This window comes from Falco punctatus (genome assembly GCF_963210335.1).
Source record: "Falco punctatus genome assembly, chromosome: 1".
NCBI classification, from domain to species: domain Eukaryota; kingdom Metazoa; phylum Chordata; class Aves; order Falconiformes; family Falconidae; genus Falco; species Falco punctatus.
The window spans coordinates 75,740,707-75,768,680 of NC_137580.1; the positions used below are offsets into that span (position 1 = coordinate 75,740,707).

Sequence of the window (27,974 nt, forward strand, 5' to 3'; positions counted from 1 at the left end):
CCTCCCGCGGGCCCGGGTCCCGCCGGGCCCCGCCGCACTCACCGGCGGCGCGGGGCCGCCCGGCCGCGCGGCTGCTGCGGGGCGCGGGGCGGGGCGCGCGGGGCCGGGCGCGCGCGAGGCGGGGAGGCGCTGCTGGCGGCGGCGGCGCGGCGGGAGGCGCCGCGCATTCCAGCACACAGCGCGCAGCGGCGGCACCGCCCCGCCCCGCCCGCCCCCACCGGCGCCGCGCGCCCCGCCCCGCCCCCGGCCTTCGCCAGGGAGGGAGGGGGCGCGGGCCCTGGCGCGGGCTGGGCCGGGGCCGATGGGGTGACCCGGGAGCGGGGCGGGCCGCGGGGTCACACGGGGGAAGCCCCCACCCCCCGAGGTGCCGGTGGCGGCCCCTGCCCGCGGTGCCGGTTCGTCCCCGGGGCCGATCGCGGCGGGCTGACCGCGGCCGCCTTTGTCCGGCGCGGGGCGGGCAGGGCCGGGCGGCCGCGCCAGGTGCTGCCCCCGGCGCCGCCCCCACCCCGCTCCGCCCGGGCGGGCCGCGGCCCTGGCAGCGCGGGGCGGCCGTGGGGCCGCGGGCCTCCCCCGGAGCTCCCCCGCGGCGGGGCCCGCCTCTTTGTTCCGAAACCGGGAAGGAGACCCGGGGCGGCGGGTCCCTGCAGCGGGGAGCGCCAGGAAAGCCGCCGGCCCCGCCGGCGCGCCGGGAGGCTCCGGTCCCCATTGGGGAACCCCGGCGCCCGGGTGGTGCTTTCCGCTCCCGGGCCCGCGCCGGGGTCTGAAGAGTCCCGCTGGGCCTGAGTTTCCTCAGGCTGAGCCGACTGGAGCTCCGGAGCCTTTCGGCGGGAGCCCGGTGCTTAACGAACCGGCACCACCGGGAAGTGCACGGAAACCGAACCCTCCATGTTCCGTCGGGCAGCTTGAAGCCAGCCTTGCACCGGGCCGCGGGCAGCACACGGGCGGCCTCCCTGGGCGGGGAAAGCTCTCCGGGGCCGGGGAAAGCACAGGAGGGTTTTGATCTCGGTACGGAAAGCAGTAGAGAACTCAAAGCTTGGCAATGAAGGAGGACAAAGATGTTTTAGCGGATATTTAAAGCGGATATCTCACGAGCATCCCTGCTCTGTTCCTGTTTAGTCCATATCCCGACAGCAATTCCACCTCAGCTGAGCTGCCGATACTCCCAGGCCCCGTGGTGTGTCAAGTCAAGTTGCAGAACATTTTGTGGCTTCTCCCCCGGCTGGCTGAGGGATTTCATACGCCCTTTTCTTCCCTGGGTTTTGAAAACTGGGGGGGAGTTGTAGTGGTTGTTCAGTAAAGACCAGCACAGAACACACCGCCCGGGGGCTTTAAGGCCAGGTCGAGGGCTTCAGCTTCAAAGCGACTGCACCGTGTTTAATTTAATCGAACCGTACAGGTGCCGGGGTCAGGCTGCGAGTACCAGACCGCGGGATGGAGACTACAGCCTGCTAACTCCTCCAGAGGCACTTCGACCCGTGTTTATCAGAATCCAAGCCCACATAATTACTTTAAATCGCTCTTTAGGCAAACATCAAGGTTTTAAAGCTCGCCCCAAAGCATGACGAGTACGGTGGCAGATGGCGAGCAGTAACCTTCCTAGCCTGTGCAGCAGGGCTTCGGGGTGTGCCTGGGCACCCTCCTTGCCACCACACACCCTTTGGCTTAAAACCCTGCCGTGGTTTGATCACAGCTCAATTATTTGCATCTTTCTTTTCAGTGTCTGGTGAAGACCTGTGGTGATTTGGGCTTTATGCGGCAGGTTTGGGAGTTTTTTCCAGGGAAATATAAAAATGGACCCTTGCACCACTTCAGTGTAATTCGGCTGTAATGTGGCACTTCCAGCTTTCAGAAACCTTCTGAGTCAAACTCCGCAAAGCACGTAAATAACCTAAGAATGTAATTTTATTTCAATGAGGCTTCATTTTCTAGATTGGTTTAACGGTGTTTTGATGTTTCCCACCTCTTGCAAAAAATTTTTAAACGCCTTTTACAATTCACATTTCTAGAAGAGTTTCTTCATCATATAATTCCCCTGCACACCCTCAAAACTCATTTGTTAGCCATTACAGAAATGTTTCTGCGCTTGCAAATCTTCCCAGCTGGCCCTGCTTCTACTTAGGTATTTCTAGTTCCCAAGGGCAAGCCCCTTTCTCCAGCCTCCATATATGCCTGCCTGTCATTTCCTTCATCCAGAAGAGGAACTCTGTAATACAGGTATGACATGGGATGGATTTATATATATTTATATAAATTTTTATATATACTATGTTACAGATTTATTTGAAAGAGGTCCCCCTAAAATCTTGACCTGAGGTCTATTGCCAAAGCATCGTGCTTTTGCCACCTCCATGCATCTTTCCTCCTGCTTTGCTCCAGTTTGCAGCGGGGGTGCTCAGACCACAGCTGTGCTCTGGTGTTAACAGGCAGCAGGCCTGAGCTGCTCTTCAGGCAGAGAAACTCGAGTGCCTGGGAGGACAGACTCACAGCAAAGCTTTGCCTTTCCAAAATACATGGATGCGACTCGCTGTATTTTAGAAAATATACCTGGCTCTGCAAAATCCAACACAATTTTAGTCTAGCTTCCGTAAGTACTTTTGACATCACCGTTGCCTACCCCTCTTCCTGATGAACTTGCCTTATTCACAGACAGCTCTTTGCTCAATGCTCTCCTTATCCCAGCCCCACACAAAAGATGCGTTCCCCAGTGAAAAGCTCCTTTGAGCTCTAAGTTGAACATTGTCCCTAAGTCAAGTCTGAGCCATTCACAAACCCCCTTAACTCTAGTGGCTGCCCCATCAGATTTATAGGTTAAAACTTGAGTTGCACCACTCCTCAGCTGTGACAGCAGTCAAGTGCTGTTCTCCAGTGCTTTCCAAAAAATCCCACATGTGCACCCCAAGAAATCTTAGTGGCACACGGAAGTGGCTACAGCAATTATTTTGTGGTTGGGATGCTTTCGAGCAGCTTGAATGTAAATAATTCTGCAGTGAATATGTATCCTGAAAGAAATGATCCACATCAAAGCCTGTAATGTCTGCAGAAAAATGCAATGGTAAATAAAAACTTCTGCCAAAACAAGGAACTTGACGTTAACGCTAAGATGGATTGTTTCCATTCTGGATCAGCTGGGAAGCAGGGAGTCGAAACTGGGTTTGTAATAGAAAGCATACTGCAATATTAACATCCATCTGTTACAAAAATAAAGGCACCACATTTAGAACTGTTAAAGTGTTTTAGATGACTCAAGGTTCCTAAGGGAGCTTAGGTTCTTTCCTTTGTGTATAATTTCACGATTGGATTTGACTTAAGTGTCCTTCCCCCTTCATTCTCTGGAAGCAGTTGTTTTGGTTCAGGGTTGCTTTTTTTCACAGCCTGGTTTTCCTCATCTGTTGTGTTTTTTTGTTGGTTTTTTTTGAGTGACCAGATTGCTTAGGCTTCTCTGAAAGCACCACTATTAGTGTTATCTTAATAGTATTTTAATGTTTATCACTTCAACAGAGATCTCTTTACCTTTCAGAAACCAGTCTGACCAGATTTCTCAACTTTTGTACTCTATGCCAGTTTGCTGTAACTGTCTATGTTAGTGTTGTAAATATGTGTTTATGGTTCCAATGTTCTAAAAAACTTACATATTAATTGCTTCACTGCCAGGAAAATAGACCCTACAAGCACTTGCTTTAAAAATATAATGTAGGATCTATTAACTTCTAAAAAGCTATTCAGAGCCTCACGGGATACATAGGCTTCACAGCATTGTGCTCCAAGAGGACTCTCTTTTGGTGCTAGTGGAGAAAAAGCATTGCCGCCTGGTTTAAAAAAGGTCTCCTTTTTTTTTTGTTTTGTGTCATATGCTACTTAAAACACATCTCCTGTTTGAAGGCCAGAATGGGCCAAAATTTCAAGCCATTTGCAGCATCATTTGCACTTCAGAAATTCTGCTTTTAATCCTTTTGAAGAAGCTCATTCTGCAGCTTTCAGAATATGCAGGTCTCATGATGACAAGAATCTAATACATTTTTTTTTTTTTAATGGTCAGTAAAATTCTCTGACGCCTAGCCATTCTGCTGTGGCACCTCCTTCCTTCCAGCAGGAAGGTTTCTGCATCTGTGTGGTGAACAGGATCAGTAAAAAAAAAAACCCATATTAAAACTACCTCTGCAAAAAGCTCCTCTTTGGTCAGCAAGGCTGACTTATCTCACCTTGCAGGGTCAGTGGAAATGCCACGTTAGCTCTTCTGCCTAAAACCAAGTGTAATACGGAGTCACTTTGTGGGAATACCAGTTTACAGATGGTTATCGAGACTCAGCTACTCATTCTTAAGCTCTTTCAGAAAAGCACACAGAATAGATTGCATCTATTATGGCTTTGCTACCTTCTTGGATAGGAGTTGATACTGTGAAGGGGCAAACTGGCAAAACCATAATTTTATTCAGTACAAAATATCATGCTCAAATAAGGCAGAGACTCTTGAGATAAGTACTTACTGAAAATAATTTTTCTCCTCACAGGGCATTTCCTTAAAAGCCATCAGGCTTAATATTTCTACCTATTTTTACACAGCCTTTTGAAAATGCCTTTTGGCTGCTAAAGTATGCCTGTTATCAACTGCTGTGGCTGTGATTTTACCGAGCAGTTAAATCCAGTGTTCAGGCTGCCACTGCCGGACCTCACCCACCACGGCCACCTGGCTCCGAGCACAAACCTGGCACAAACACATGCTGTCAAGTCCAGTTCATTGCAAGATGCTCGGAATGGTTAATTTTGTGCCACCAGACTTACACAGCTCCCATTTATGCGGTTTCCAAATGATTTCAGGCCATGGAAGGGAGAGCCGGTAGGTACTGAGTGCTGTGGAAAACCTGCTCCCCAGTTTGCAGCTGGAAGCTGTATGGCTGGCTGTCAGGGCTAGGCACACAGCACCCGATCCTCTGCAGCGATTCCTGGCTTCTGAGCTGGACAAATAAAGTTGCCCGAGTAACTGTTTGGAGGGGAGGGTAATGTTGTATTTGGAGTTACAGTGCTACAGCCTGAACAGAGGTGCAGCTGCAACACATAAACCTGTTTTTAAATGCCTTTCTCTTATGGGAGCAGGGGAGATTGCACTGGTATAACTGGACTTGGAGCTGTACATCTTTTGTCTTGGGCGACGGCAGGGTAGGAAATAGTGTGCCTGGTGTTTGACAACAGTTATCTGGATGAGCAACTGTTTCTTAAGCAACAGCCCTCAGCTCTTTGCCATGGCTAATTGACAGCGACAGGGATTACGTGGGGAGGAGAGGGGATGTAATGGGCAGTTACTGGGTAAGAGGAAGAATAAGGGAAGAGGAAGGCCCTCTTTAGAAAGAACATGAGGTTCCTTGTGTGGTGGGGCTCAGCTGTTCTGATCATGATCCTGTCCCTTGGTTGCCCCTTCATTCCCAGCAAGTCAAACTCCATGCTGCACGCCTGCTCTCAGTAACTCTCCTGCTGGGAAGAGCCTGGCTTATTCCACTCAGGTCCACCAAACTTCCCTGAACACCTCTGGGTTTAACCCACAGTCCTCTCATGCCTGCTTCTCCCCAGGCTTCCTATGCCCGCTGCCTTGAGAGTGTCACTCAGCCAAACCCATTTGGGATGTTCACCCCATCTTTAATCGAGTGCTTTCTTCCTCCATGCCCTCCTGCACTGAGCCTTTGCCACATCTTCCGCAGCACAGCAGCCACTGCCTGTTCTCGCACCTCCTGCGGGCGCAAGCTCACCCTCTGACACCCAGGCAATATTTATCCCTGAGCCTGACTCCCTGGGAGAGCTCTACTTTTGCAGTCCGAGGGGCAAAAGGGGTTGGGGTTGGACAGTGGTGAGGGGAGGGTACCTGAAACCGTGCAGTAAGACAGAACTACACCCAGTGTTAGAGGCAGAAATGCAGTAAAAAGTCTTTGCCACTTGTTTTTTTCCAGAAGACATGAGGATGTATCTCTTTCTATCAAGTCCCTGTTCACTCCGGCCCAGCTCTCCAACTTTCACTGTTTGCACCAGCACGACTGTACCGGGGACGGGGGGAAAAATTGAAAACATGGCCTAGCTAAACACATAAGCTATGTGTCCTTTCCTCTTTGGCTCTGGTAATTGTTCAGTCAACAGAAACATCGTTTCACCAGCCTGAAATAATCCCCCAGAAGCAGTGAAGTGGATGAGCATTTTCCCAAGCACACCCTGTGTGCTCTTCCCTGGAGTTTTACAGGCTTTTCCAAAGGTCATCACTGGTGGTGATGCTGTGGCTTTCGGCACTGGGGAAGGCACACAGGGCAGGACACCTGCTTACTGGCTGGACGAAGCCCCCGAGGGTGTTTTTTGCCGTTTTGTTCCCAGGGTAAGCTGCGGGGCTGCAGCACAGTTTCCAGAGGTTTCACTGATGCAGCTGCACCGGTGCAATACTGGCTAATGGCCAGGTTTGAACCAGGCCTAACGTTTCTTTTAAATACGGAGCATTCAGTGCTCTGTGCAGAGAAAATTACTTTTCTATTGTGTGTGTGTGTGTCCCCTTTTTTTTCCTGAAAAACCAAAAAGCCCCAAACTGACAGCTCTGGGCACCAGCTGCCACTTCCCAGACAGACACCCCAGTTCAGTTAGGACTCTCTCCCTTTTCACTCTTCTTTTGAGTACCTCTGCAGCTCATCTCGGACTAACAAAACTGCCCACAAGGTAGGGAAGGAACGGACAAAACGCCTCCCTGCCTCCACCTCCCCCCCTTGCAGGGCGACCTCTGCCCCCAGCTTTTTGTCTGGGGCACCAGCTGCACAGGGATGGTGCCTTACTGGGGAGCGCCCGAGCCTGGTACATGGGTTTCCTCCCCCAGTTTGGGCTTGGGGCCCTGAGGCACTACTGCAGGATAGTAAAATCATGCCAGTCCTGTTAACTCTCCCCTTGCCAGGCAGCCAGCCTGCTCGGAGACCTTCTCGGGGACAGATGCAGTTGTGACCTGAAATCTGTGGGCTTGAGTAGCATGGTGCATCGTTAGGGAAAAATAAGCTGAAAAAGCTTATGGAAGAAAAATAGTGAAGAAAAAGCAAAATGCAAGCTCTGTTCCACGCTAATTAAAGGTATTTCTCCCTCCAGATCTTGCATGACTTACAAAAGTAGACTTCTAAGGCTAGAAGCAGCTCCTGCAACCCCCCTGTCCTGGGTGGAAAAGCAGACTAGTGTGCTGAGATTTCATTTGTTAAGATCCATGAGATTTGTTAAGATCTGTGACATTTTAAGGTCTGTCTTCTCTAGATCTAGATGTTACGTGACCACTGTAATAACAGCGCATGGTGTAATAGCACGGACTACAGCTCCATCTCTTGAAACACAAACGACGTATTTCATCATTGGCTTTTCATTTATTTAGGATGTTTGGTACAAACGGCATAGTCGTCCAAAATGTTAACCATGCCTTTTCTCCCGATTTCAGTGGGTGATCAGGCCACTTACTGAGATGAAAGAACGTGGATTTTACTTTATCATCAAAGTCCTAACATTAATGTCTCATGCATAAATTTTCCTGGAAGATGGTAAGGTTACCTGCCCTTGTCTGACACTTTAGAAAAATTAACACTTGTTTAGCAAAGTGTGAAGGTGTCTGAATGCAGTAAGGGCAACTGCTTCTTCAAAACATCTGTCTAACAGAAATGCTGAGTAAGGGGGTGCCAACCATCTGAACTTTATTATGAAGTTTGGTCTACATTTAAATTTTTTACCCAGCACATATATTGGGTCAGGAATGCAAAATACCTGTACTCTTCTCTCTTTCCACCTATGCCAGCAAAAGCTCTTGTGCAGTTACAGGCATGCCGTTTGCAGAATTTCAGTACATTGCGCTGGGAAAAGTGCTTTTCAGCTAGCATTACCTTTCTGCACTAGGAAGTGGTGCTAGGAGACTTGTCTTTGTATGTAAGGATGTAAGAACTGTCACGCTGCCTCGGAGGAAGGCTCTGTCTACCCCAATACTGGACTCTGATAGAGGCCATTAACACCTTCTGCTTCTGGAATTCAAGATCTAGGGATTTTTGAGCCAGAAGTCACATAATGGCTCAGTCACTGATGTGTTGACTTTCTGAGAAATCACCTAATCGTTTCCATTTCATCTGTGGTTTTGGCCTCTAAAATATGCTGCGGTAAGGAGTTTCCTAAATCAGAGGGTTTGTATTTGGAGGTGCATGTCTCTCTGAGCTGGCAAAATTGTAAATGTGTATGGTTAGGCCATACATTTGGAAGGAGAGGAAGAGAATGGCAGGGCTGGCCTGACCCAGCAGCTGAATGCATACAGTGTCCTTGTAAGCCACGTGCAGACCGGGGGATGCAGCTCCTTTAGCATCATGCTCCAGCATATCGACTGCCTTCTCCAGAGCATCCCATATCGTTTTTCAAAGGTTGCTGATTGTTCCTTGCCCTTGCTTTATTTGTCATTCCAGGGCATAAAACATTCCCATAGCTCAGCTGTCTTCCTGGGCCTCTCCTGACGTGCTGTCCAAAGGTCATCAAACACAACCTTCCCTCACCCACAGCCTCTCGGCTTGGAGGTCTGCCAAGCTGAGGTGAAGTGGTAGCACTCGTTGCTTCATGAGGCCTCTCAGGTGCTTGAGCAAACAGAGACTGGAGAGGAACAGATGCCTCTGCAGCACGTTCAGGCTAGAAACAGTCCCTGGTTCCAGCCTGGAACTCCTTGCTCTTCCTGCTCTTCTCAGGCTGAACGCTGTCGGAGCAGCTCACGTTTCTCTCGTGTTTCTCTCTCAGCTGCTGCAGAAAGTTCTGTTTCTTAGTTATGCCCAAAGCAGCTTTGCAATGTAAAAGTCAGTATCTGTCCAAAACCTAATTTCTCTTTAGCAGCTGCATGAGTTGAACTAAAAGAAACGTATTAGTACCTTGGGTAAAACTGGATTACTTCATTCAAGTGTGGTCTTCCTCTCATCACTTACGTTTGCGCTTTCAGCTCTATACACATTCGCTTAAGTTACAGCCTAATCCTCCACTCCTTGCTAAAAAGGAAATAAATCCTTCCGCCTGTTATGAAGGAGAGCAAGTAGAATTAACCACCCAAGCTTGCCAGGAGAGAATCACACTGCACTGTGACCCAGGCGGGCTGGCTGCTTTTCCAGTAGTCAGGATGAGGATGCAGGATTTACCTACATAAGGAAAAGAGCCCTTCACTGCTGACAGTAGGTGTCAGCAGCAGATGACAATTTATGCTGAACAGGATCTCCTTGACTCCAAAGCAAAGACAGGAACAACTTTCTGAGCTGTTTCAGCCTGCTTTGAGCTTGATTTTTACCTCAATTTCAGGAACAGCACAGAGCAGTTTTTTTTTCTCTGTGCTGCAACCACGTGAATTTCTGCACTGATCTAACTCCACTTGTTAGTGCTACCAGTTCCTTGCAAGCTACAAAGAGCCCCCAAACAGGTCTGACCTTATTGAACACCAAACCTGTTACCGTTCCAAGTCTCCTACTCTTGCTGGAGTGGTGCAGAAAGCACTGGTGGTATTATATAAATCCACAGCAATAAAGTAATCCTCCTCCTCCTGGAAAAAGAATGTTGATAAAGTATTCCCAGCATGAAGGTCAGCTCTGCAAAGCTGTCCCACCTCAACATTTTATCTGTTAATTTTTTTTTTTTATTTTCCCCTCAACCATAATTGTTTTCTGTCCATTAAAGCAGATGTGATGCATTTACAGCTGCTAAATGACACAAAAATGACTACAGGAGTTGACTGGGAGATGAATAACTCCCATTACAGCAGCAAGAGGTATTTTGGATTGCTGATAATTTCAGTGCTGCCTCAATAAGTAAGTCCACATGCTGATTACAAGGGTACAGGAGACATACAAAAGATGGCTAGCAGGGGCCATGATGTCGGGGCCATGATCTCAAGGCCAAATCTCAGAGGATCCTGTACGACATCCAAATGCAGCTGGAGAGCAAAGACTGCACAAGAGTCTCTGTGCCGGGGAAGTCACAGCAAATCCAGTGAACAAGCACCAACTCCCGGTGCAGGAACTGCTGTTCAAGCAGACAGTGATTTGCACCCACCAAACTTCACAGTGGGTGAAGACTGAACTGGGCTATGGCTCAGGTGGCCCTCGGAGCACAAGGTGTCAGCACATAGCTCTGATAATCGCCCTTAGGACTTCTTTAGAGATACAGGATGAAACTTTCAGCCCCAGTAAACAAATCCCGACACAACTGCTGTCAGAGCTGCCTAATATTTCCTGCTGTTGTGGAAGAAGAGCAATCCAGCAGGACATACTGGGGGCAAAGACTCCACCTGCAAGCCTGACTTTGGCTAGCGCAGGTGTAAACTTGCTACCCTTCACCATGCTTGCTCGCTGCTCTTCCCATTTCTGGCCTTCTTGGTTCATTCCAAGACACACTGCAGCGGGGAAAACACACAGATGCAGGGCCAAGTCCCCTTTCCTGTGCTTGGCGATAGCATTGTGGCATTTTCAGAAGCATCTGGTATCTTTAAACGCACATCTACCTGCAGGATTTGCAGTGGCATGCCTGTGGAATGGCTGAGATAGCACATCCTAGGCCAGCTTCCTGGTTGTACAAGTCTTAGTCATTCCTAAGGTAGGATGGAGAGGATGTTTTCAGGTTTTCTCCATGCTGCCGGTTCACCAGTCCTTGACCTGCTCCAGCCACCAGCTGCCAATACTGTACCCTTGGCAAAAATGTCTCTCTGACAGACCGCTGAAAAAGTTTTTCACAGACATACTGCCCACAAAGGTAAATTTGCAGCCTGACATTTTGCTCCCTTGACTTCACCTCAACCTCTTCCAGTCCTTCCCAGCTCAATGTACTTTTTGCAAGTGCTTGTCGCTTCCCTACTGAAGAAACATTGATACTCAGCAGGAACAGGGGGAACTGTAAGAGGTGGAAGACTGTGGGAGAGAAGAAATACAGGCCACATAAACAGTCTGCTGATTATTTTCATCAGCACCAGCAAAACACAGCTGCAATAGAAACAGAGATGTCAGAAAGAGAAGTTTACCTGTGTCAGACACAAATTTGCAAAAACAAGAGAATCGGCTACAAAGGAAGGTTTCGGCAAAATGCTGAGGGTTATGGAGCCTCTCCTGCACAACACTTAGCCCTGAACTGCCCCAATAGGTATGAAAGGAGAACAAAGGACCCAGCAGTATGTTTTATTACACACAACACTAAACAGCAGCACTGTCTCTTGGCACAGATTGCACCTCTGTGAGACTTTTTTTTTTTTAAAACTGTTGTGGTTTTGCTCATATACTTCAGTTTGGAAGGAGCTGGGCTATTTCTGTGCCAGAATCACTGGTTGATACATACTCTGAAAATACCAAGAACTGATACTAATTTACTACAGAGGGGAAAATACAACATTTGTAATTGGTGCTAAGTGGACAACAGCCTGTGTACAAATACTGCGCTTTCAGCTTTTACATAGCTGTGCAGGCAGCCATTGCATGCTACTTTATTCCAGCAATTTCTCTGGGCAACAACTTCTAGTGCTGGAAATCATGCCACCTGACTTAATTTCCTTTTTGGAACTTAATGATGTAAAGTGATGATCACAGAAGATTATTATTTTTTATTAAGAAAACCAACCAACCATCTCACCTTGCTGGTAAATCTAACACACACCTTGTACCCAGAGAAAAAAGCAAGTTGCATAGCATGCCAGTCTGCAGAACTAGCGAAGATCTGACCTGGGAGCCGAGTCACAAGACAGAACGGCACAGAGAAAGCTTATCTCTGTGCATCTTTTTTTTTCTTTTCATCACATGCTTCAGGGGAAGTCAGCTGTAAAACCAGGAGTTTCGTTCCTGTAATGAGCTTTAGCTTTGTGTGAGGATGTAAGCCATGTCAGCATGTGAGCAGAACTAGTCCAAGGTGCCAAACAGAACTGCAATTATCCTACAACAGCATTTAACAGTTTAGGCATTTACATATGCCTTGCAACTATGAAGCTGCTGTGAAGATACTGCCAAAAACTCTGTTCGGGAGGAGGAGGAGGAAGACTAGGACCTTTCAGATCAGGTGCTTAGGAAGGAAGCTTAAGATTTCTCACAAGCATCAGTTCTTCCACAAGTCCTTTTCATTCAGGAGCCTCACCAACATCCTTATCACTGATCAAGGAAACTTTTATATCAGAATTTGCAGGCCTCCATTTAACCCTGCTTTACCGCTGCCAAGAAGCTGAACTGCCTCTATGAGCAGGCCATGTCCCTCTTCAGCAGGGATGCATTCTCAGTATAAGAAGCAGATCCATCAGCTGCTGTCCCCAGGGTAAAGCTCTGCTACATCCACAACTGGGAACAGCGGCAGCGATCGTAACTGCTTCTGAAAGCTTCAGCTAATTACCTTGTAAAACCAGGAACTCCCTGACATAACGGAGCTTTTCTGCAGACATATGTGAAACTTTGATTTATAAGAAATCTTTCATTTCCTTATGTGGCGCATTATTTTGCTTTTGAAAATCCAACCAGTAAAATAACTCAGTCTGGTTTTGTTCTAGTAAAACAATATGCAGCTTAGCAGCTCTGCAACTGGGGGTAAATGATGTTATTATACCACCTGAAAAGTGGACAATGAGACAGAGCTGACCCTGAAAAGCAGACAGTGCCATCCCTGCAGGTCTTAAATAGTGCTTTAAAGACAAAAACACTCCTTATTTACTTATTTCATTACTTTATTAAAGGGAAGGGTAAAAACGTGCTATAAACAGATTCACGAACTATGGTAATTCATCAGGTTTATGCATCAGATCACATTTCATACAGAAACTATAAATACAAGTAAAAACATTGTCCAAAACATTTCACAACACATCATAATTTGAGAGCAAACCTCACTTCAAACTACTCAGTTAGCAAAAATCCAGTTTCATTGTTGCATAATTAGTTGGCAGAGAGTATTGACTGTACAAGTTGCAACCTGAATACACTTAGAAATAAGTAAAAACTCTGAATTTAAAGTAAATTATTTTGCTATATTTGGTCACAAAGATAAAGATTTATCATATTCTGTCCCTAACAAACAGTAAAACTTTCTAATAGGCCAACAGTAAGGTCTTTGCTATTTCCTTTCTAGGTTGACAGAACAGGCTATTAATGAAGAAATTTCCCCCCCAGTCCTCAACCAGTATTTTATCCTCAATTTATCAATTTTATCACAATGCTCATGTTTTCAGTGCAAGCTCTACACTTTTTTATAGCTTCCGTTGACTCCTTAAAGATTTCTGTGTATTTTTTGTGGTTGTTGCTTAAACCACACATTGAACTCAAGCATTATCATTTGAGCCAATTATTTCTGTACTCATAAATGGACATAGCTGCTGTTTGATGAGTAACACTGAAGTCACCACCTCAGACTAACCATCCCTGCTAAATCTCCTTGTGGAGGTGCAGCCTGTAGCAGCAAAACAGTGCTTTGCTTTTGCTGTAATAGTTTACATCAACTGCAAGACAGTATTTTCACAAGAATGAAAGTTGTGGTTCTCAGACTGCTACCGGCACAGAAAAGCTGTGCACACACACGCTTCTAAGCTGTATTAGGATGGCCTTTGGAGAAGACCTGGTGATCAAGCAGCCCAGTTTTCAGTCCTTCCCCCGACCCCAGTCCTGAGTAGTTTCTCTTGGTTTTTTGCAGAAATGCCTCTCCCAGGGCACAGTCAATCATGCCAGAACTATATGACGCTTCTCAGAGCCCCAAAACATCAAACCCTCTCTGCTTCCTGCTCTTTGACAGCACTTAGTTTTTAAAAACCACATTTGAGGGAGTTTACATCTCATTAGACATTCAATTTCCTCTCTTTGCTTAGTCTCAGGGCCTGCCATGCTCTAGAGATACCATCAGCTTTGGATTAAGACTGCTCCCTTCCCTTTAGCAAGGAGCATCTTTGGATTACTGTGTCCTGGACAGATCATTTAGCAGGACAGATTGTTCACGTAAGTTGTCACAGCATTGCTGACAGCCACTGTAAAAAGGAAAGTCCAGAGCCTCAATAGGGGCAAAGCGTCTGTAGCCACCTGAATTTAAGTGACCCACCTTCCAGAAAAATTGTCCAAATCAGACAAGGACCATCTCAACTCGTTTCAGGGTCCCCTCCCTCCCCCCCTCCAATTTATACACAGAATTCCCCAGGTTTGCACAGCCACTTGAATAAACCCTAAAACATGGGAGTGTCCTCAAATCTGCAAATTTTGGCTCCAATTTTATATCTGTCATATAGCACAGATACAAGCATTATGTTAATGTTAGTCTCTGTATATCTATAGTTTTTCTTTTTTTCCACTAATGAAAAATGCCAATGCTCATCTTCGTAGCTGACTGCACTTACAGTAATGTTCACATGAATTTTATGAAGACAAACAGAAGTAGCTTCAAAAAACCAGCACCCCTTAGGTATCAGGTGGATTACACACTAGGCCTTTCAGATGCTGGACCACCAAGAAAAAGAAGAACACTGAGAAATTCCAAATTCAACAAAGTTAAGCCCCAAACACAAGTAAGCCACTTGCTTTGAAAATCTGGTAAGGCTATCATTGCTGTAATGCCTCAAGCATAGACAGATATATAGGCGCTGTAACATCACTCTTAACCTGGATGAGTTTATTTTGTGTCTTATGAGAAGCTGCTGGTTTGAAACAGCGGATGTTCCAGCACCTGTGATACTCTAAACAAGAGTGAAGGTCCACGTTTCCACAGGGAAAGAGAGGAATCCTTTGCCTAGTCCTTCATACCTCATATCCATTCTGAAGCCTACTACTAATAAAAAAAAAAAAGTACTAGTACACAGGAAGAGTTAGTTCAATCACTCAGATCCTGTAACATCAAGAATTTCATCTTCGTTTTGTGCCCCCAAAGCCTGCAAAGAAAAAAACCAAAAACACTGTCAGCTCCACCACAATCTTTCCACTGAGCTCTCTAGTTCTAAAAAGGCTAAAGGAGGCAAGCAAGATGAATTAAACATATTTACATAAAGTAGAAAAGCAAACAGCTGTGGGCTGACTGGCCTGAAATACTCTGTTCTTGCAGATTAGACAACCTGCTTTCTACAAAGAAATCAGTTTTTTTAATGTTTGCTAGAGAAGGGCATGTATAGTGCACACCAAAGGGGAAAGCTTTAAACTAATGCACCTTACAGATGAAGACAAACCCAGTAACGGTGGTACCATGCTCACTGTAGGCCTGGGGAGCTTCACATCCCACAGTGCTGCCCTACTTCCACAGGAAATGGAAATAAGGGACATTGTTACATGCCCACCTATACCGACTGGTAAAATAAAACAAAGAATGTTTGCTAAACCTCAGCTAACATCTGAGGTTTAATTTTGATAGATCAAAGCCTCTGAAGCTTCAGGAGATTAAAAGGTATTTTGCCTTACCAGAAGCGGTTCTTGTTCCCGAACTGCTGCTTTGTGTGGAATTGCTTGACTGCCCATTCATTGGAGGTGCCGCTGCGGGATCTGTCCACATACTGCAGTATGGGGAACGTGGCTGTGCTCTGGTGAGAGACGGAGTAGAAGGAAGACTTTGGTAGTGACCTTATGAAAAATTAAGAAGTTACCATTCCAAACAAGTGGACTGCATCTCTGAGGGAAAACTGGAAGCAGACAGTTGTTTCAAAGCTGGAAACCTCCTTATTTAATGTAATTAACATGTTGAGAGCAAGGATATCTAGGGTTATATATCAGTGTTTGACTCGCTGATCTACATTACTTGCTTCTATAGATATGGAATTTCCTGCTGTTTAAATTTATGAAGAACTCTCTCACACTTTCTGACACCAGCATTTTCAGGTACATCATTTCAAACAACTAAAAATTAAAAAAAAAAAAAAAATAGTGGGCCAAAGACTGTTTTAAAGGAAGAGATGCCCAAGTTAGGAAGCTTGTTCATGTACTTGGACTTGCATATTCAGTTAGGCCTCTAATCTTGTACCATAAGAGGTGGCTACTGAAATGGGGTGTGTGTGTAAATCAAGGAACCAACCTGCATGTAGATAACACATAAATATAATGCTTAAACACAAGGGTCATGTTTTTGAGACTTAAGAAATAGTCAATAAAACCTTGAACACATTATACCTTTTAAGAATTTGCAGTGGGATTAATGTAATAAAACAAGATCATAATATCCTTTTGGTTGGAAAAGACCTTAAAGGTAACTGAATCCAAGATATGACATCTAAAGCTCTATTCAAAGTAATTTTGTAGTTAATTTCCACTGTCGATAGCATCACGGTCCCACTTTCATTTTACTTGACTCTGAGATCAAGACTGCACATTAGACACTTTAGATCTAAATTATCTTATCTTCCAAGTTTTTACTTCCTCAACAAACAGGCAACCCTGATAAGGCTTCTGTCATTACCAAACCCCCCCACTTTACAATGGAGGAAGATGATTTAACACACTCCTGTCTACATGATCTTACTCCCAAACTTTCAATATAAAACCCCCTTATGTATAATAACTTCTGTTATTATATTTAATCTCTTACATTACTGAATTCCTCCAGGATTAGACTTGATACACATGCAGTTATTTGATCACTAAAGGAAACTGCCTGGGCTCTAAAGATTCCCTGCAGGAGCCATGTATTTTCTTTAGCAAAGGCTGAAATGGCAGCAATTGCTCCCTTTAAACTGTTTATCTAAACCTGACGCATTTTAAAAGTGTTTAGCAAATATGATGAACAGATGTTTACTCCAGCACTGAAAATGCTTTTGAATGCTGTTTCTGTTACGTTTTTCCAAAAATGCAACTTATGTATGACCTGCAAGTCCTTTGGAAGACCACACCTCCTGTATTTCAAACACATGGGCCTTCAGGAGATTAGATTAAAGGCAGTTTAATCTGACCACACCAGGTATCACAGAAGAGCAGCTGCCATCCAGACTGACTTTAGGAGAGATGACACTGATACAGGAGACCTATCTGCAGACAGTTTTATGCTTATTAATATTATCATCTGTGGAGTCTGCAGATGGAACATTTAAATGTAAAATCATCTTAAATTTGCAAGCCATGCCCAGTCAGAGTAATCAGCTAGCTAAAGCAGAATAAAGAACCTCCGTCCTCCCAATTTTAGTCCCCCAGAAACATGTTTAAAATGGCTCTGCTGGTGGAGCTATAGACTGCTCCTCTATTGTTCTAGAGGTAGGATTTTACAGCTTGAACAATACAGGCCTGAAAGCTCAGAAACAATGTAAACAGAGCATATATGACATACCCCCTGAAAGCTTAAACACTTGGAGTCTGAGAGCATGCATATTTTACCTGTGACTGCCAGCCAAGTAGCCTAGCAAGCCTCCCGCTCCTAACCCAGTCCAAAATCCTGGTCCTGAATTGGTTCCAAGAGATGAATGAGTCCCAAAGCTGTTGTCTTCTTAAACAAAACAAAAATGGGAAACATCTGTTAGTGCCACCTAATCCTCAGGCTAGCTCTTGCAACAAGACTCTCCCCTGTTAAAGATAATGGAAAATTAAACAATAAACTCCACCTGATTTCAGTAGATCCTTGATCAAGTTTAACTTGAAAGGCCTCACAGTTCAGAAAGCAGGAAAAAACATAAATGAACACAAATGTAAAGAGTTTTACATTAAAATTAGCTTCCATTCAATCTCACAGCCCTGATGTTTGCAAAACATGGCAAAGAATTCCTGCCTGCAGATTTACAAACAGACAAATTAGATTAAAAATAGAAAAGGAAATGGAGAAAGAATAATCTGCTCAAGGTCACATAGCAAGCCAGAAGCAGACACAGGAACAGAAATCAAATACATAAGGCCAAACAGTGAAATAACCACTAAAAACACAGAGCTTCTAATCTCACTCAGAACAGCTGCACATTTTGAGTAACAGTGGCTCAGCCTAAAGGCTAAACTACTTCGTATTGTTTCATTTCTGGTAATCCTAGTCTGGTATCTGTTATCAAAAGATATGCTAACTGCAATCACATTGCAAAGTTTTTATTATGCGTGAGTCACCAAGCTTGACAAATACCTTGCTGAAACTGCAAGCGTATCAAGTGGGTTGTGGGGGGGGAGGAGAGACACATTTTTTTACCTGTGACCTGCATAACATGAGGTTCTGACTCAGAACCAAACGCCTTCCATTTAAAAATAAAAAGAGAAAATGCAAACCCGAAGTAGAATCATTTGCTGGTCTAGAGAAAAACATGGGTGCAAGAATAAGCTCAACCACAGATTTAACACGTGTGGAAGTGTAAAAGGCAAGGACTGAAAATAACATCAGGGCCTCTCTGAAATATGCCCACCTACACAAGCGGGCAAGATTTACGATGTAAAAGTTCTACAGGACTTAGTTTGTCACCAAACTGGTGTGGATTGTTTATAGTTACGGAAAAGACACCCCCACCCCCAGTTTAAATAATCAGTTTACATCTACATTCGATTTGATGTTGAATTTCATTTTGAATGCATTGGGGGAAAAAATGAATGCTTATTGGGTCAATAACCATTAAACTATGCTGATCTGGAACACTACCAACAACAACAACAAAAAAAGTACTTAATTTACTATAAAAACAATGTTAATCAGGGAGATGAACCAACTCATTTGTTCAAAAGCACCATGGCTGAATGTTGACTCAGAAAACTGAGTCATTTTTTACTGAAATATCTAGAGTAAACATTAAGGAACATGTCAAACCACTAACAGAGAAAAAGTAGAATTTAATTAAGATAGGCTAGCTAAACAAGTTTCACAGGACACATTCTGCACGTTAAGGGGATTTTAAAATGAAGCAAATAAAATATTAACAGCAATAAGTCAACAACATTGCTTTCCATTACTGTGCAGATTTTCAAAGACTAAAAATACATTCCCAAACACAAAGATGTACACATTCAGAGATCTGCTTAAATGTAAGGCAGACACTAAATGCATGAAGTAGCATAACACTTCATATTTTTAAGTTGGCCCCACATTCAAGGAGTTTTCCTCCTTACTTTGAAATCTAAGGAAAAATCATTGACATTAATTATTAAAAATGTCATAACTTAAGCCTTATATGGCTCCCAATGTGCATGTTAAGTGCAAAGTATTTTCAGTAATTACCACGAAAACTTATTTTCAAGGCCCTACCCTCGCTAGATTTCAGACTCTTGCAATGACAAATGCAGTGATGCAGTTAACTGACAAGGAACAGGATGGAAAAAGAGAAAGTAACTCTTCATTCGTTTTGCTTGCTCCCAGTATGACAAAGACCTATCTTATGACCATGGCTCTTAGTAACTGTTTCAGTAATGCCAGTGGCAAGTGGCATGCCCACACAAAGTCACAGATGCACATGCAGGATAGGCAGACTGTCTGAAGTCTGAAGGAACTACATCGAAACCGATTTGCAAAGCCACTAGTAACACAGAAGCAGAATCCCTTTAATTTTCTGCTGCAGGTACATCTGAAAGTTTCTGGGGCACCTGCCCTGCATAAGGGTATCCAAAAGAGTTATACTGGCACCCTCTGTTGGCCAAGTGGCTCGAGGAAACCTGGAAGAAAGCATTAACAAGCATCACTAAAATACAAGCTTTTGACTAAGCCTTATCTGTTCTATTTTTTGACTTGATAGACCCCTTTCTCTCATGAAAAACCCCACAAAAACAAACAAACAAAAACCAGAAAGGAAAAGATTGAGATTATGCGACTTGTCAGAATGTAATTTGCATTCCAGTGCTGTGAGCATCTCATGTTTGCAGGGTTAAATGAGTCAGTCAGACATGCGATGGATAACATTTATTTCCCTTAGACACCATGACCACCTAAGGCTGACCACTTTCAAGTGACAAAAGTCATCAGTTTTTTGGGAAAAGATAAAATGCATCTTTTCCTAGCAGTAGCTCGGTCACTGCTTATACAATTTCCAACTTCAGATGAAAGGCATCACATGAGGCTGAGGTGCTGCACCTCTAATGACAGTTCACAGACACTGTTATTTGCTCTGGGAACCCAATCTTCCAGCCACTGGGACTACACTGAAGCACCTATTAAAACGGAGGACTGCTACATGGCACTCAACTGCATCAACTGCTCTGTGAATGAAATCAGGAGTCAGCAGCCCAATGGCTTAAAGATCCTTCTGCAAAGTTTTAAAGTGCTTCTTTGGCACCCGTTTGTTTCTGCCTGGGCAAGACTGTTCTCTCTTCCAGATTACTTATGAAAATTACTCTTCCCTCCCACTACCCTCCTGTTTCACAGCGTTTGAAAAGAACACTTGCTGAGCATTTTCAAAGGCTCAAAGGGCAGCTTGTTGCATAGCCTGCCCTGAAAGCCTATGGGAAACCAAGTTCTTATTTTCACTTTTGAACAAAGAACAGAATGCAACGCTGCAGCCACTGCAGCAGAGTCAACTGCCAATGCATTGGTTCTAAGTCTATCCCATCCGCAGTTACTGCACATAAAACAGTACAACACTGCTTGCTCTTTTGAGTATTCTAAATGGCTGAGAACCCTACCTGTGAAGGTGGACTTAAAACCAGGAGGAGGAGGTGTTTGCTGACTCTGCCAGGAAGGCCTAGTGAATCCATCACTGCCCCCAAAACTCTGGGTTTGAGGCTGCTGGTTACCAAGGAAGAGCTTGTACACTCCAAAAGCAAGAACCAGAAGAACAATTATAACGATCGCTCCAGCACCAGAATCGGAAGATTCTTTTCTTGACTGGTAATAGCTAGAGCCAAAGCTTCCAGAGTTCTTCACTTTCCTTTCACCTTCCTCAGTCAGCTCTAGCCTGAACAGCAAACTACAGGAGCCTCTTAAGATGTAAGGATCATCTGGATAATCGTAACCTTCACAGCTCACTTCCATTTGTCCGAAACGGTCGGTATTTTCCAAGTCTGCTTTGCACTCCCACTGAAAAGATAAACACAATACAAAGTAAAACCTGCTCCAGAGATGAAAATACCTGTTTTATTTCCAAATATGCTCTGAAATAAGGCTATAATTACTAACAAATTATGTAAAAGGCCACAGGGTAAGAAATTTTTGAGCACTCTTATTTTGAAAAGGACTAGCAAGCTGACGTTAAATAAGAATGTTTTTTCAAATCCTAAAGTTAAAAAAAAATCCGATCTTTCAGAACACAGAACAGTTACAACTCTGGAAGATTTTGTTTTTCTTCACAGAACAAGTTTTTCAAGTATCCCTTCTTTGGTATAGGAACACTTTAAAAAAAACCCCAAACCTCTGTACCCTGTGCGAGAGTTATTTAATAAATGCCTGTCCCACATAAACTAGACAGCATCTACAAAAACGTAATATGGAAGCCTGAAATTCACTGCACCTGATTCCATTTGCATCCACACAGAAATCATGAAAAATTGGGACAGACATCATTCGTCACTCATGCAACACTTCACAATCAGAATGCGATTTGACAGTTCAATATATGAGGATTCCTCAGTCCCACATTTCCTTGAAGTAACAGAACTTAGGTATCGCCTCTAACTGCAAGTGACACGTAATGGGGGTGGGTGGAAGTAGTTTCTGCATTAATAGTCCAGGACAGCAGTACCAACTGCCAATTCAAAATTGACTGTAATTTTACAATATTGTATCAGTTTTAACAATTATCTTTATGCTCGATTCCTGGTTAATCTATTGGCATAAACGTATGTAATAGCTATCAAAACAGAAATACATAATTATTTACTGACTAGTACTGACGCACTAACATGCAAGAGGAAGTAATTATGTCTGAAATTTAGTTTTTAAAAGGTAGGGCTGAAGAGATGCAAATATTTATTGTGTTTCCAACTCTAATAAAAATTGGAAACCCATGCAGCAATATTTGAGGTTCACAAAAAAATGGAAATCATGCAGCAGTAGCAAGAGCACCCTTTGGGGTTCACAAAACTTTGATTTTATAAACTTGAGAAACATTTTAATTAAAGCCAGCGAAGGTTTGCTATGCTGTGTTTTTACATTAGGGCCTTCAGGGATATACCCGCAGCAGTTCTGGAAAATCCAAATCCAAGAAGTATTTAGGTTGTTTTAGTTGTCAAAGGTCCTCTAACAAAAAGCAAACTGAATGGGTACGCTAGCCCACGACTACACCCTCCTTCAAAAGTTACCAAATCTGGGGGAATAGGATGCCATTAAACATTTACCAAGTTTTAAACGGTTACCTGTACATCATAGCCATCCCAACCTTTGTTGTAACACTGGACAACCTCAGGGGTACGGGAACATCCAGCCGTCCCTCCCGTGCACTGCAGCTGCGGGACAGCAGGTGTCCGCCGGGACGCGGTGTGCTGGCCTCGGCGCAGGGTGAGCGCCTGCACCTCCCGCAGCAGCACCCTCCCTGCAATAGGCAGCACAAAGGTCACCGCAGCCACGGGGGCCTCCCCTCGGGAAGGGGCTGACGGCACAAAGCCGTGAGGCGAAGCTCCAGCAAGCGCCCGCCGCGCCGAGGGGAAGGCGGCGGCTCCCCGCTGCCCTCGGTGGGGGCGCTGGGCCACCCCCCTGAGCGCGCAGCTGCCGGGGACCGCGCGGCTGTGCAACTGCTGCGGCACAGGCCGATTTAAAGGGAGCTCAAGCCAAAAAGCCTTCCTGCCCGGGCCCCGCCACGCCCCCGCCCCAGGCCGCCGCCGCCACCCCAGCGGCGCTGCGCAGCGCTAGGCCGTGAGGAGAAGCCCCCGCCCTGCCGCCATAGAAGGGACAGCAGCGGGGCTCGCAGAGACATGCTCAGCCCCACACATCTCACCCGGCTGGTCCCAGCACCGCGCGGGGCCGGCGGCAGCACAGAGGAGGAGGAGGAGCAGGAGCCCGGGGGCGACCCCGGCCCGCCCGACGGCCACCATGACAGCTCCCGTGACAGCCCGGAGGTGAGTCAACCCCCTTCTCCGGGGCAGGCACCTCTCATTGGATAAGCCTACCGGAAAAGGCGGGGCCTGACAGGGAGCACGCGCACTGCGGCCCCGCTCCGAAGCCCCGCCCCGGTAGCCCCCAGGGCCAATAGGGGCGAGGGAGCGGTGCGCGGCGAAGGGAGGGGACTTTTCCTTTGGGTGACGGCGCGGCAGCGGGGCTTGGTGGGGTGGGTCACGTGGCCGGAGCGGGCTCGGCGGCGGGCGGGGCGCGCTCAGCGCCTGCGCACTCCCTTCCCGGAAGCGGCTCCCGGCCGCGCCAGTTCCGCTTCCCGGCGCGCGCCCCTCCGCCTGTGCGGCTCGCGGGACGGGCGGCGCCATGGCCGGCATCAAAGGTACGTGGCGGCGGAGCGGTTGCCCTGGTCAACGGCGAGGGCCCCCTCCCCTCCCCTGGTGGGCCGCCGAGCGCCCCGGGAACCTACTGAGGCCGGGCGGGGCGGTCGGGGGCGGCCCTGGGCCTCCGCCGGCCTCCGCTGGCGGGTCCGCGCCCCCGCGGGAGGCCGTGCGGGCCGTGAGGAGATGGGGCTGTGAGGCCCTCCTGGGGCGGGAGGGGCCGGCAGCCGCCGCGGGAGCCGGTCAGCTCCGCTCCGCCGGGCGCCCGGGGCCGCGCTGAGCCCCCTCCGCCTGGCGGGAGGCGCCGGGCGTCCGGGGGGCGGTGGGGGCTCTGGCTCGGCGGGGGATAGCGGCACGCCGGCTCTCGGTGGCGCTCGTTCGGAGGTCGCGGCCGGTGCTTTGCGCGGTGCGCTGGAGCCCTGACCTGCTGTCGATTTGTGTTCTCGTTGTAGCCTTGATTAGCCTGTCCTTTGGGGGAGCAGTCGGACTAATGTTCTTGATGCTTGGATGTGCCCTTCCGCAATACAAGTAACGTGCACTCTCTTCCTATTCTTCATTTCTTTTTGCATGTCTGTAACTCCAGAATGGTTTGCCTTTCAGAACTGTAGACTGGTGGGCCCTCTGTGTGTAGGTGGGGTTTGGGGTTTTCTTTCTTTTTTTTTTTTTTCCTTCCAAAAGATTGAGACAGAAAAAAAAAAAAAGACCAGCCATGTGTTCATCCATGAACATCAAAGCGAACTCAATGAAAGTTAAATTACCACCTGCAAACTGTTAAAGATGCACTGTCCTCTGACACGTCTCCAGTGTTGTCCCTCTGTGGCTGATAAGCAGACAGCACCTCCTGAAGTAGGTAGCAAGTATGTATTTATTATCAGGGAAGCATTTGCGTTTTCTCTGGCTACCCTGCAGTAGCTGGGCTGTCAGTGCCTATCAGGTGGAACCCTGGCTGTGCACACTAAGTAACGTAGCACCTGGGCATAATTGCAGCTGCTACCTGTACTTTTGGGCTACTGATTCCCATTTCTTAGTTTTCAGGAGTTATGAAGTAGTAGACCAAATGTTCAGAAGGTTAGGCCTTTGCAAGTGAATGCTGACTTTACAGAAAATCTTTTAAATTGACTTATTTACTGTTAAATAAGAATCAAAAATCCTGTTGATAGTTCTGTTAGTGGTTGTGAATTGCAGATCTCTACATATACAACTAGTTTTCTTATACCAGCTTGCTTTTGTTATAAAACCAGGGCTGGTGACACAAACCCTTAGGAAGATCGCTGTGCAGTCACCCCTCTAACAGTGCAGTGAGGTTTTACTGAAACAATGTGCAGCTGCAAGCAATAAAAGAAAATGTTGCTAAATATGATGGTGTAATTTCTGTATGTTTTTGTTGGTTATGTTCAGATTTAAAAATAAAAAAAGTCTCTGTGCCCCATGGTGACTGAGTATTGGCTAAGAATAATACTCATGAATGTGCACTGAAATCTTATGGGCAAAATGATGTGAGGGCTCTACAAAGGTATCTCTGCAATTCTGATGTAAAGCTAACACACTAAACTGAAGAGTTAACCTCATCTTGTGAGATGGCGTTAGGTTTAGGCTTGCAGAGTGACATCGTGCTTTATGAATATCCTATTAGTGAGTGCTTTGTTGCTGCCATTGAGGTCAGCTGAAGCCGCTCACAAATGTGGTCTATTGGATTAATGTCAGCTTGTTCCAAAGTGAAGGATTTGCTTTCTCTGGGCATGTTGTCTGTCTTTCCCAAATGTGGATGCTCAGTGGGGAAAATGCCTTGTATTGATTTTAGGAAGAACAGGAAGTAATAGAGTTAACTTTAACTTTTCTTCTTTCTTTTTCAGCCAGTACTGGCCACTGTTTGTATTGTTTTTTTACATCCTTTCTCCTATCCCGTACTGCATAGCAAGAAGATTAGTAGATGACACAGATGCTACAAGTAATGCCTGCAAGGAGCTAGCAATATTTCTTACAACAGGCATTGTTGTCTCAGCATTTGGGCTACCGATAGTGTTTGCGAGAGCAGAACTGGTTAGTAATATTTCAATCTATGATTTTTTTTTTTCCCCCCTAGAAAACCTTGTTCTTTATGTTTTGTTTTTTTTTTTACTGAAACTAAAGCTCTCATGCACTAAGCAACTCTTATAAATATTTAAGTACTTAAGATGCTTGCAATGGAATAAGAATTCATTTGGCAAGAAAAACTGATAACCAGAAATGGAAGCATGGCAGAATGTCATGATGGCTAGTTGCTTCATGTGGTCATGGAATGAATCTAACAGTCTATATGCAATGCGGGGAAAACAAGGTAGAAAATAGTGTGAAAACTTAACAGGCAAGTAACCAAATAGAAAATGCACTTTTTGCTGTCCCTGTAAATGATATTGGTGTTATTTTTTAAATTTCTGAATTGTTGTTATATCTTCCCCAGTATACGACTTTTCGTTAAAATAATTTAAAAGATGACCTTATTTGTGTGAATTCAGGGAGCATTACTAAGTAAAAAAACATGGAGTGCATGTTCATAAAATCTCTTTAGGCAAGAACACCTCAGACGGGTGGTTTGAATGCCTCACACCCTTTGAGTAATCCACTTACTCTCCTTGGAAAACATTCACCTCCTGTTTTGCTACTGGGATACCTGATGGCATGTGGAAGACCTGCATCCTTAACTATCTGTTTAAAAGAGTCTTATAGCACGGTTAGCAAGTATAGTTGGGCTGCGGATGTGTGTGATGCTGTTGCCTAGCCTTACTTTACTATTTTTGGATGCTACAGCAAAACAGCTGTGCCTGCTATAGCAGGTGCTTTGAATGCGGCTAGAAGAAACTTGCAGTGCTGCTTGGCTAAGTGTGTGTGTTTATATATATATATATATATATATATATATATATATATATATATATATGTGAATTGGTTGACTCATTTAGGGTAAACCCAGCCTTCTTGGCATAACCACAAATAATGAGATGCCACCTTCTTGCATCATGGCCCATAGAAGTTGATGTTAAGATGTTACCTTCTGTCTTGTCAGTATTAATTTCAAAAAGTGTCTAACTAAAGTCCCCTTGTTCACAGATTTACTGGGGCGCGTGTGCACTTGTTCTTACGGGGAATACAGTCATCTTTGCCACGATCCTAGGATTTTTCTTGGTCTTTGGCAGCAATGACGACTTCAGCTGGCAGCAGTGGTGAAAGGAAGATAAGAGAACTATCACAGGCATCTTGTCATGCAGTGGCCATCCATACAAATGAGAGAATGGGCAATAAAGAGAAGTAGCATAGCAAGCCTCTTGAGTATTCTAGATGCTCCTTTTCACCTTGTTCGTTCTGAGTGTACTACTGTTGCTGACAGGGTTTCTACGTTTTTATGAAGTGGAGAGATGATTGATTTCATTTTTGCCTATGGTATGTTTTTAGGTGCTCTCTTGGTTTAAAATTGTCATCCTTCTGTCTGGTGTTTATGTGAAGCTTTAAATCTGGAAGAACATTTAAACATGGTTTCAAAGAAGATTTAAAGTTGGGGTGGGTGGGGGTTTTTTGTTGCTTTTTTTAAGTTAAGCATTAATACTATGTTTCAAAATAACTTTTTTTATATGGTGATTAAGTTATATCAATGCTGAATGGAGGTAAGAGATTGTGCACCACCATTGTCAATTACCAGATCAATAGATTGTTGCTGTTATTTTAGCAGAGGCAAGGCGGGGCAGGGAGTACCAGTTGCAGATTTTTAATCTGCCCATACCTCAAACTGGGTGATGAATGTTGATAGCCTTCATTTCAGGAGAAGGCTGAGGAGCAGGTAGAGTTATTTGGGAGAAGTCCTAACTTTTAACACCACTAGTACTTTTACCTGCATTGTAACAGATTCTTGTGTGGATGTGACATTCAAATACTCTGTAAATGTATCAATGCTCTGACATACAAAACGTGTATTGTAGGGTAAGGGAAAATGATGTTTAAATTCAATTTTTTTAAAAAAATCTTTTGAACTCTTTCTATTTATAAGTATTGTATGGTTTTGAACTTTTATGTCAACTTTTTACCACAAAGATGGTAAAATGTTCATTTATGGAACTACTGGTCTGTGTTAATTTGAAGCATATACAAAGCTATTTACTCCTTCCCCTTTTTAATTTATTTTATACATAGTATATATATGTAATAAAACAGCTTTTCAAATGTAGATTAAAACTCTATTAAGCCTAAGAATGATTTTTTTTTTCCTTCCCCCACACACAATGCAGTTGAGGCATGACTTCTTTAGGAAGTCAGTGGCTGAACTGATTTCACTGACTTGTTTTTAAGTTCTTATGCACTATTGGTTAATAAGATTTAATGTTATGTCTGTAACTGTAGCTTGTGTTCTGTAAGATTGCACATGTATATTCAAATATTTAAGACAAGTTTTCTGCATACCTCTCAGTTGTCTGGATTTTTCATTTAAAGAAATCTGCCAGTAGACATTCCATCACAAGATAGTTGAGAAGTGCTAGTTAACCAAGTTCAGTTATAACACATGCAGTGATAAACTTGACCAAACATACTTATAAACTGATTTTTGTTCAATTCTTTAAAAAAAAGTTAAGGAAACTTACGCTGCATAAATAAAAGCTGATGATTGCTTAGGTTTTGCTTAACAGTGGAGCAGTGTGAAAAGGCACGGAACTGCAGGTCCTAGCTGTAGTATTTGTGCACAGATGTAAACAAAGAATAAAGCTTGAATATTTGAAGTCTGGTAGTAATGGTAGT

The 27,974-nt window shown here is 45.0% G+C and overlaps 3 protein-coding genes across 4 annotated transcripts in view; 1 reads left to right on the plus strand and 2 right to left on the minus strand.

The window, feature by feature from the left end:
* The window catches only part of REST (RE1 silencing transcription factor), a 28,956-nt gene extending 16,390 nt beyond the window's left edge, over positions 1-12,566 (minus strand). The window contains exon 1 of the mRNA XM_080397297.1: positions 43-12,566. Coding sequence (XP_080253423.1) covers positions 43-167 — 125 coding nt within the window. The 5' untranslated portion in view covers positions 168-12,566. The remainder of the gene's footprint in view (positions 1-42) is intronic.
* Positions 12,567-12,661: 95 nt separating this feature from the next.
* SARAF (store-operated calcium entry associated regulatory factor) lies at positions 12,662-23,082 on the minus strand. 2 transcript variants are annotated; one of them, XM_080397568.1, is made up of 6 exons: positions 22,721-23,082; positions 22,143-22,318; positions 20,475-20,868; positions 17,277-17,385; positions 15,381-15,499; positions 12,662-14,860 (listed from the first exon to the last, which is right to left on the minus strand). In XM_080397568.1, exons 1-6 carry the CDS (start codon positions 22,815-22,817, stop codon positions 14,835-14,837), a joined length of 921 nt encoding a protein of 306 aa, XP_080253694.1. In that variant the 5' UTR covers positions 22,818-23,082; the 3' UTR covers positions 12,662-14,834. The 2 variants fall into 2 exon arrangements, with proteins under 2 accessions (XP_080253694.1, XP_080253693.1); XM_080397567.1 differs by having other exon boundaries at positions 17,277-17,382; positions 22,721-22,881.
* Positions 23,083-23,086: 4 nt separating this feature from the next.
* LEPROTL1 (leptin receptor overlapping transcript like 1) lies at positions 23,087-27,955 on the plus strand. Its single transcript, XM_080397627.1, has 4 exons — positions 23,087-23,215; positions 23,666-23,741; positions 25,067-25,253; positions 26,301-27,955. The coding sequence occupies exons 1-4, from the start codon at positions 23,200-23,202 to the stop codon at positions 26,415-26,417; spliced, it is 396 nt and encodes a 131-aa protein (XP_080253753.1). The 5' UTR covers positions 23,087-23,199; the 3' UTR covers positions 26,418-27,955.
* Positions 27,956-27,974: the final 19 nt, after the last annotated feature.

Bases quoted from the DNA above. Each gene is read 5' to 3' on its own strand.
- LEPROTL1 (XM_080397627.1), top strand. The intron at 23,742-25,066 runs GTAACGTGCACT...TTTCTTTTTCAG, and splicing joins TGTGCCCTTCCGCAATACAA to CCAGTACTGGCCACTGTTTG. The intron at 25,254-26,300 runs GTTAGTAATATT...CCTTGTTCACAG, and splicing joins TGTTTGCGAGAGCAGAACTG to ATTTACTGGGGCGCGTGTGC.
- SARAF (XM_080397568.1), bottom strand. From the start codon at position 22,817: ATGGTGGCCGTCGGGCGGGCCGGGGTCGCCCCCGGGCTCCTGCTCCTC. The intron at 22,319-22,720 runs GTGAGATGTGTG...TGCCTATTGCAG, and splicing joins GCGGTGCTGGGACCAGCCGG to GGAGGGTGCTGCTGCGGGAG. The intron at 20,869-22,142 runs GTAACCGTTTAA...TTATCTTTTCAG, and splicing joins GGGATGGCTATGATGTACAG to TGGGAGTGCAAAGCAGACTT.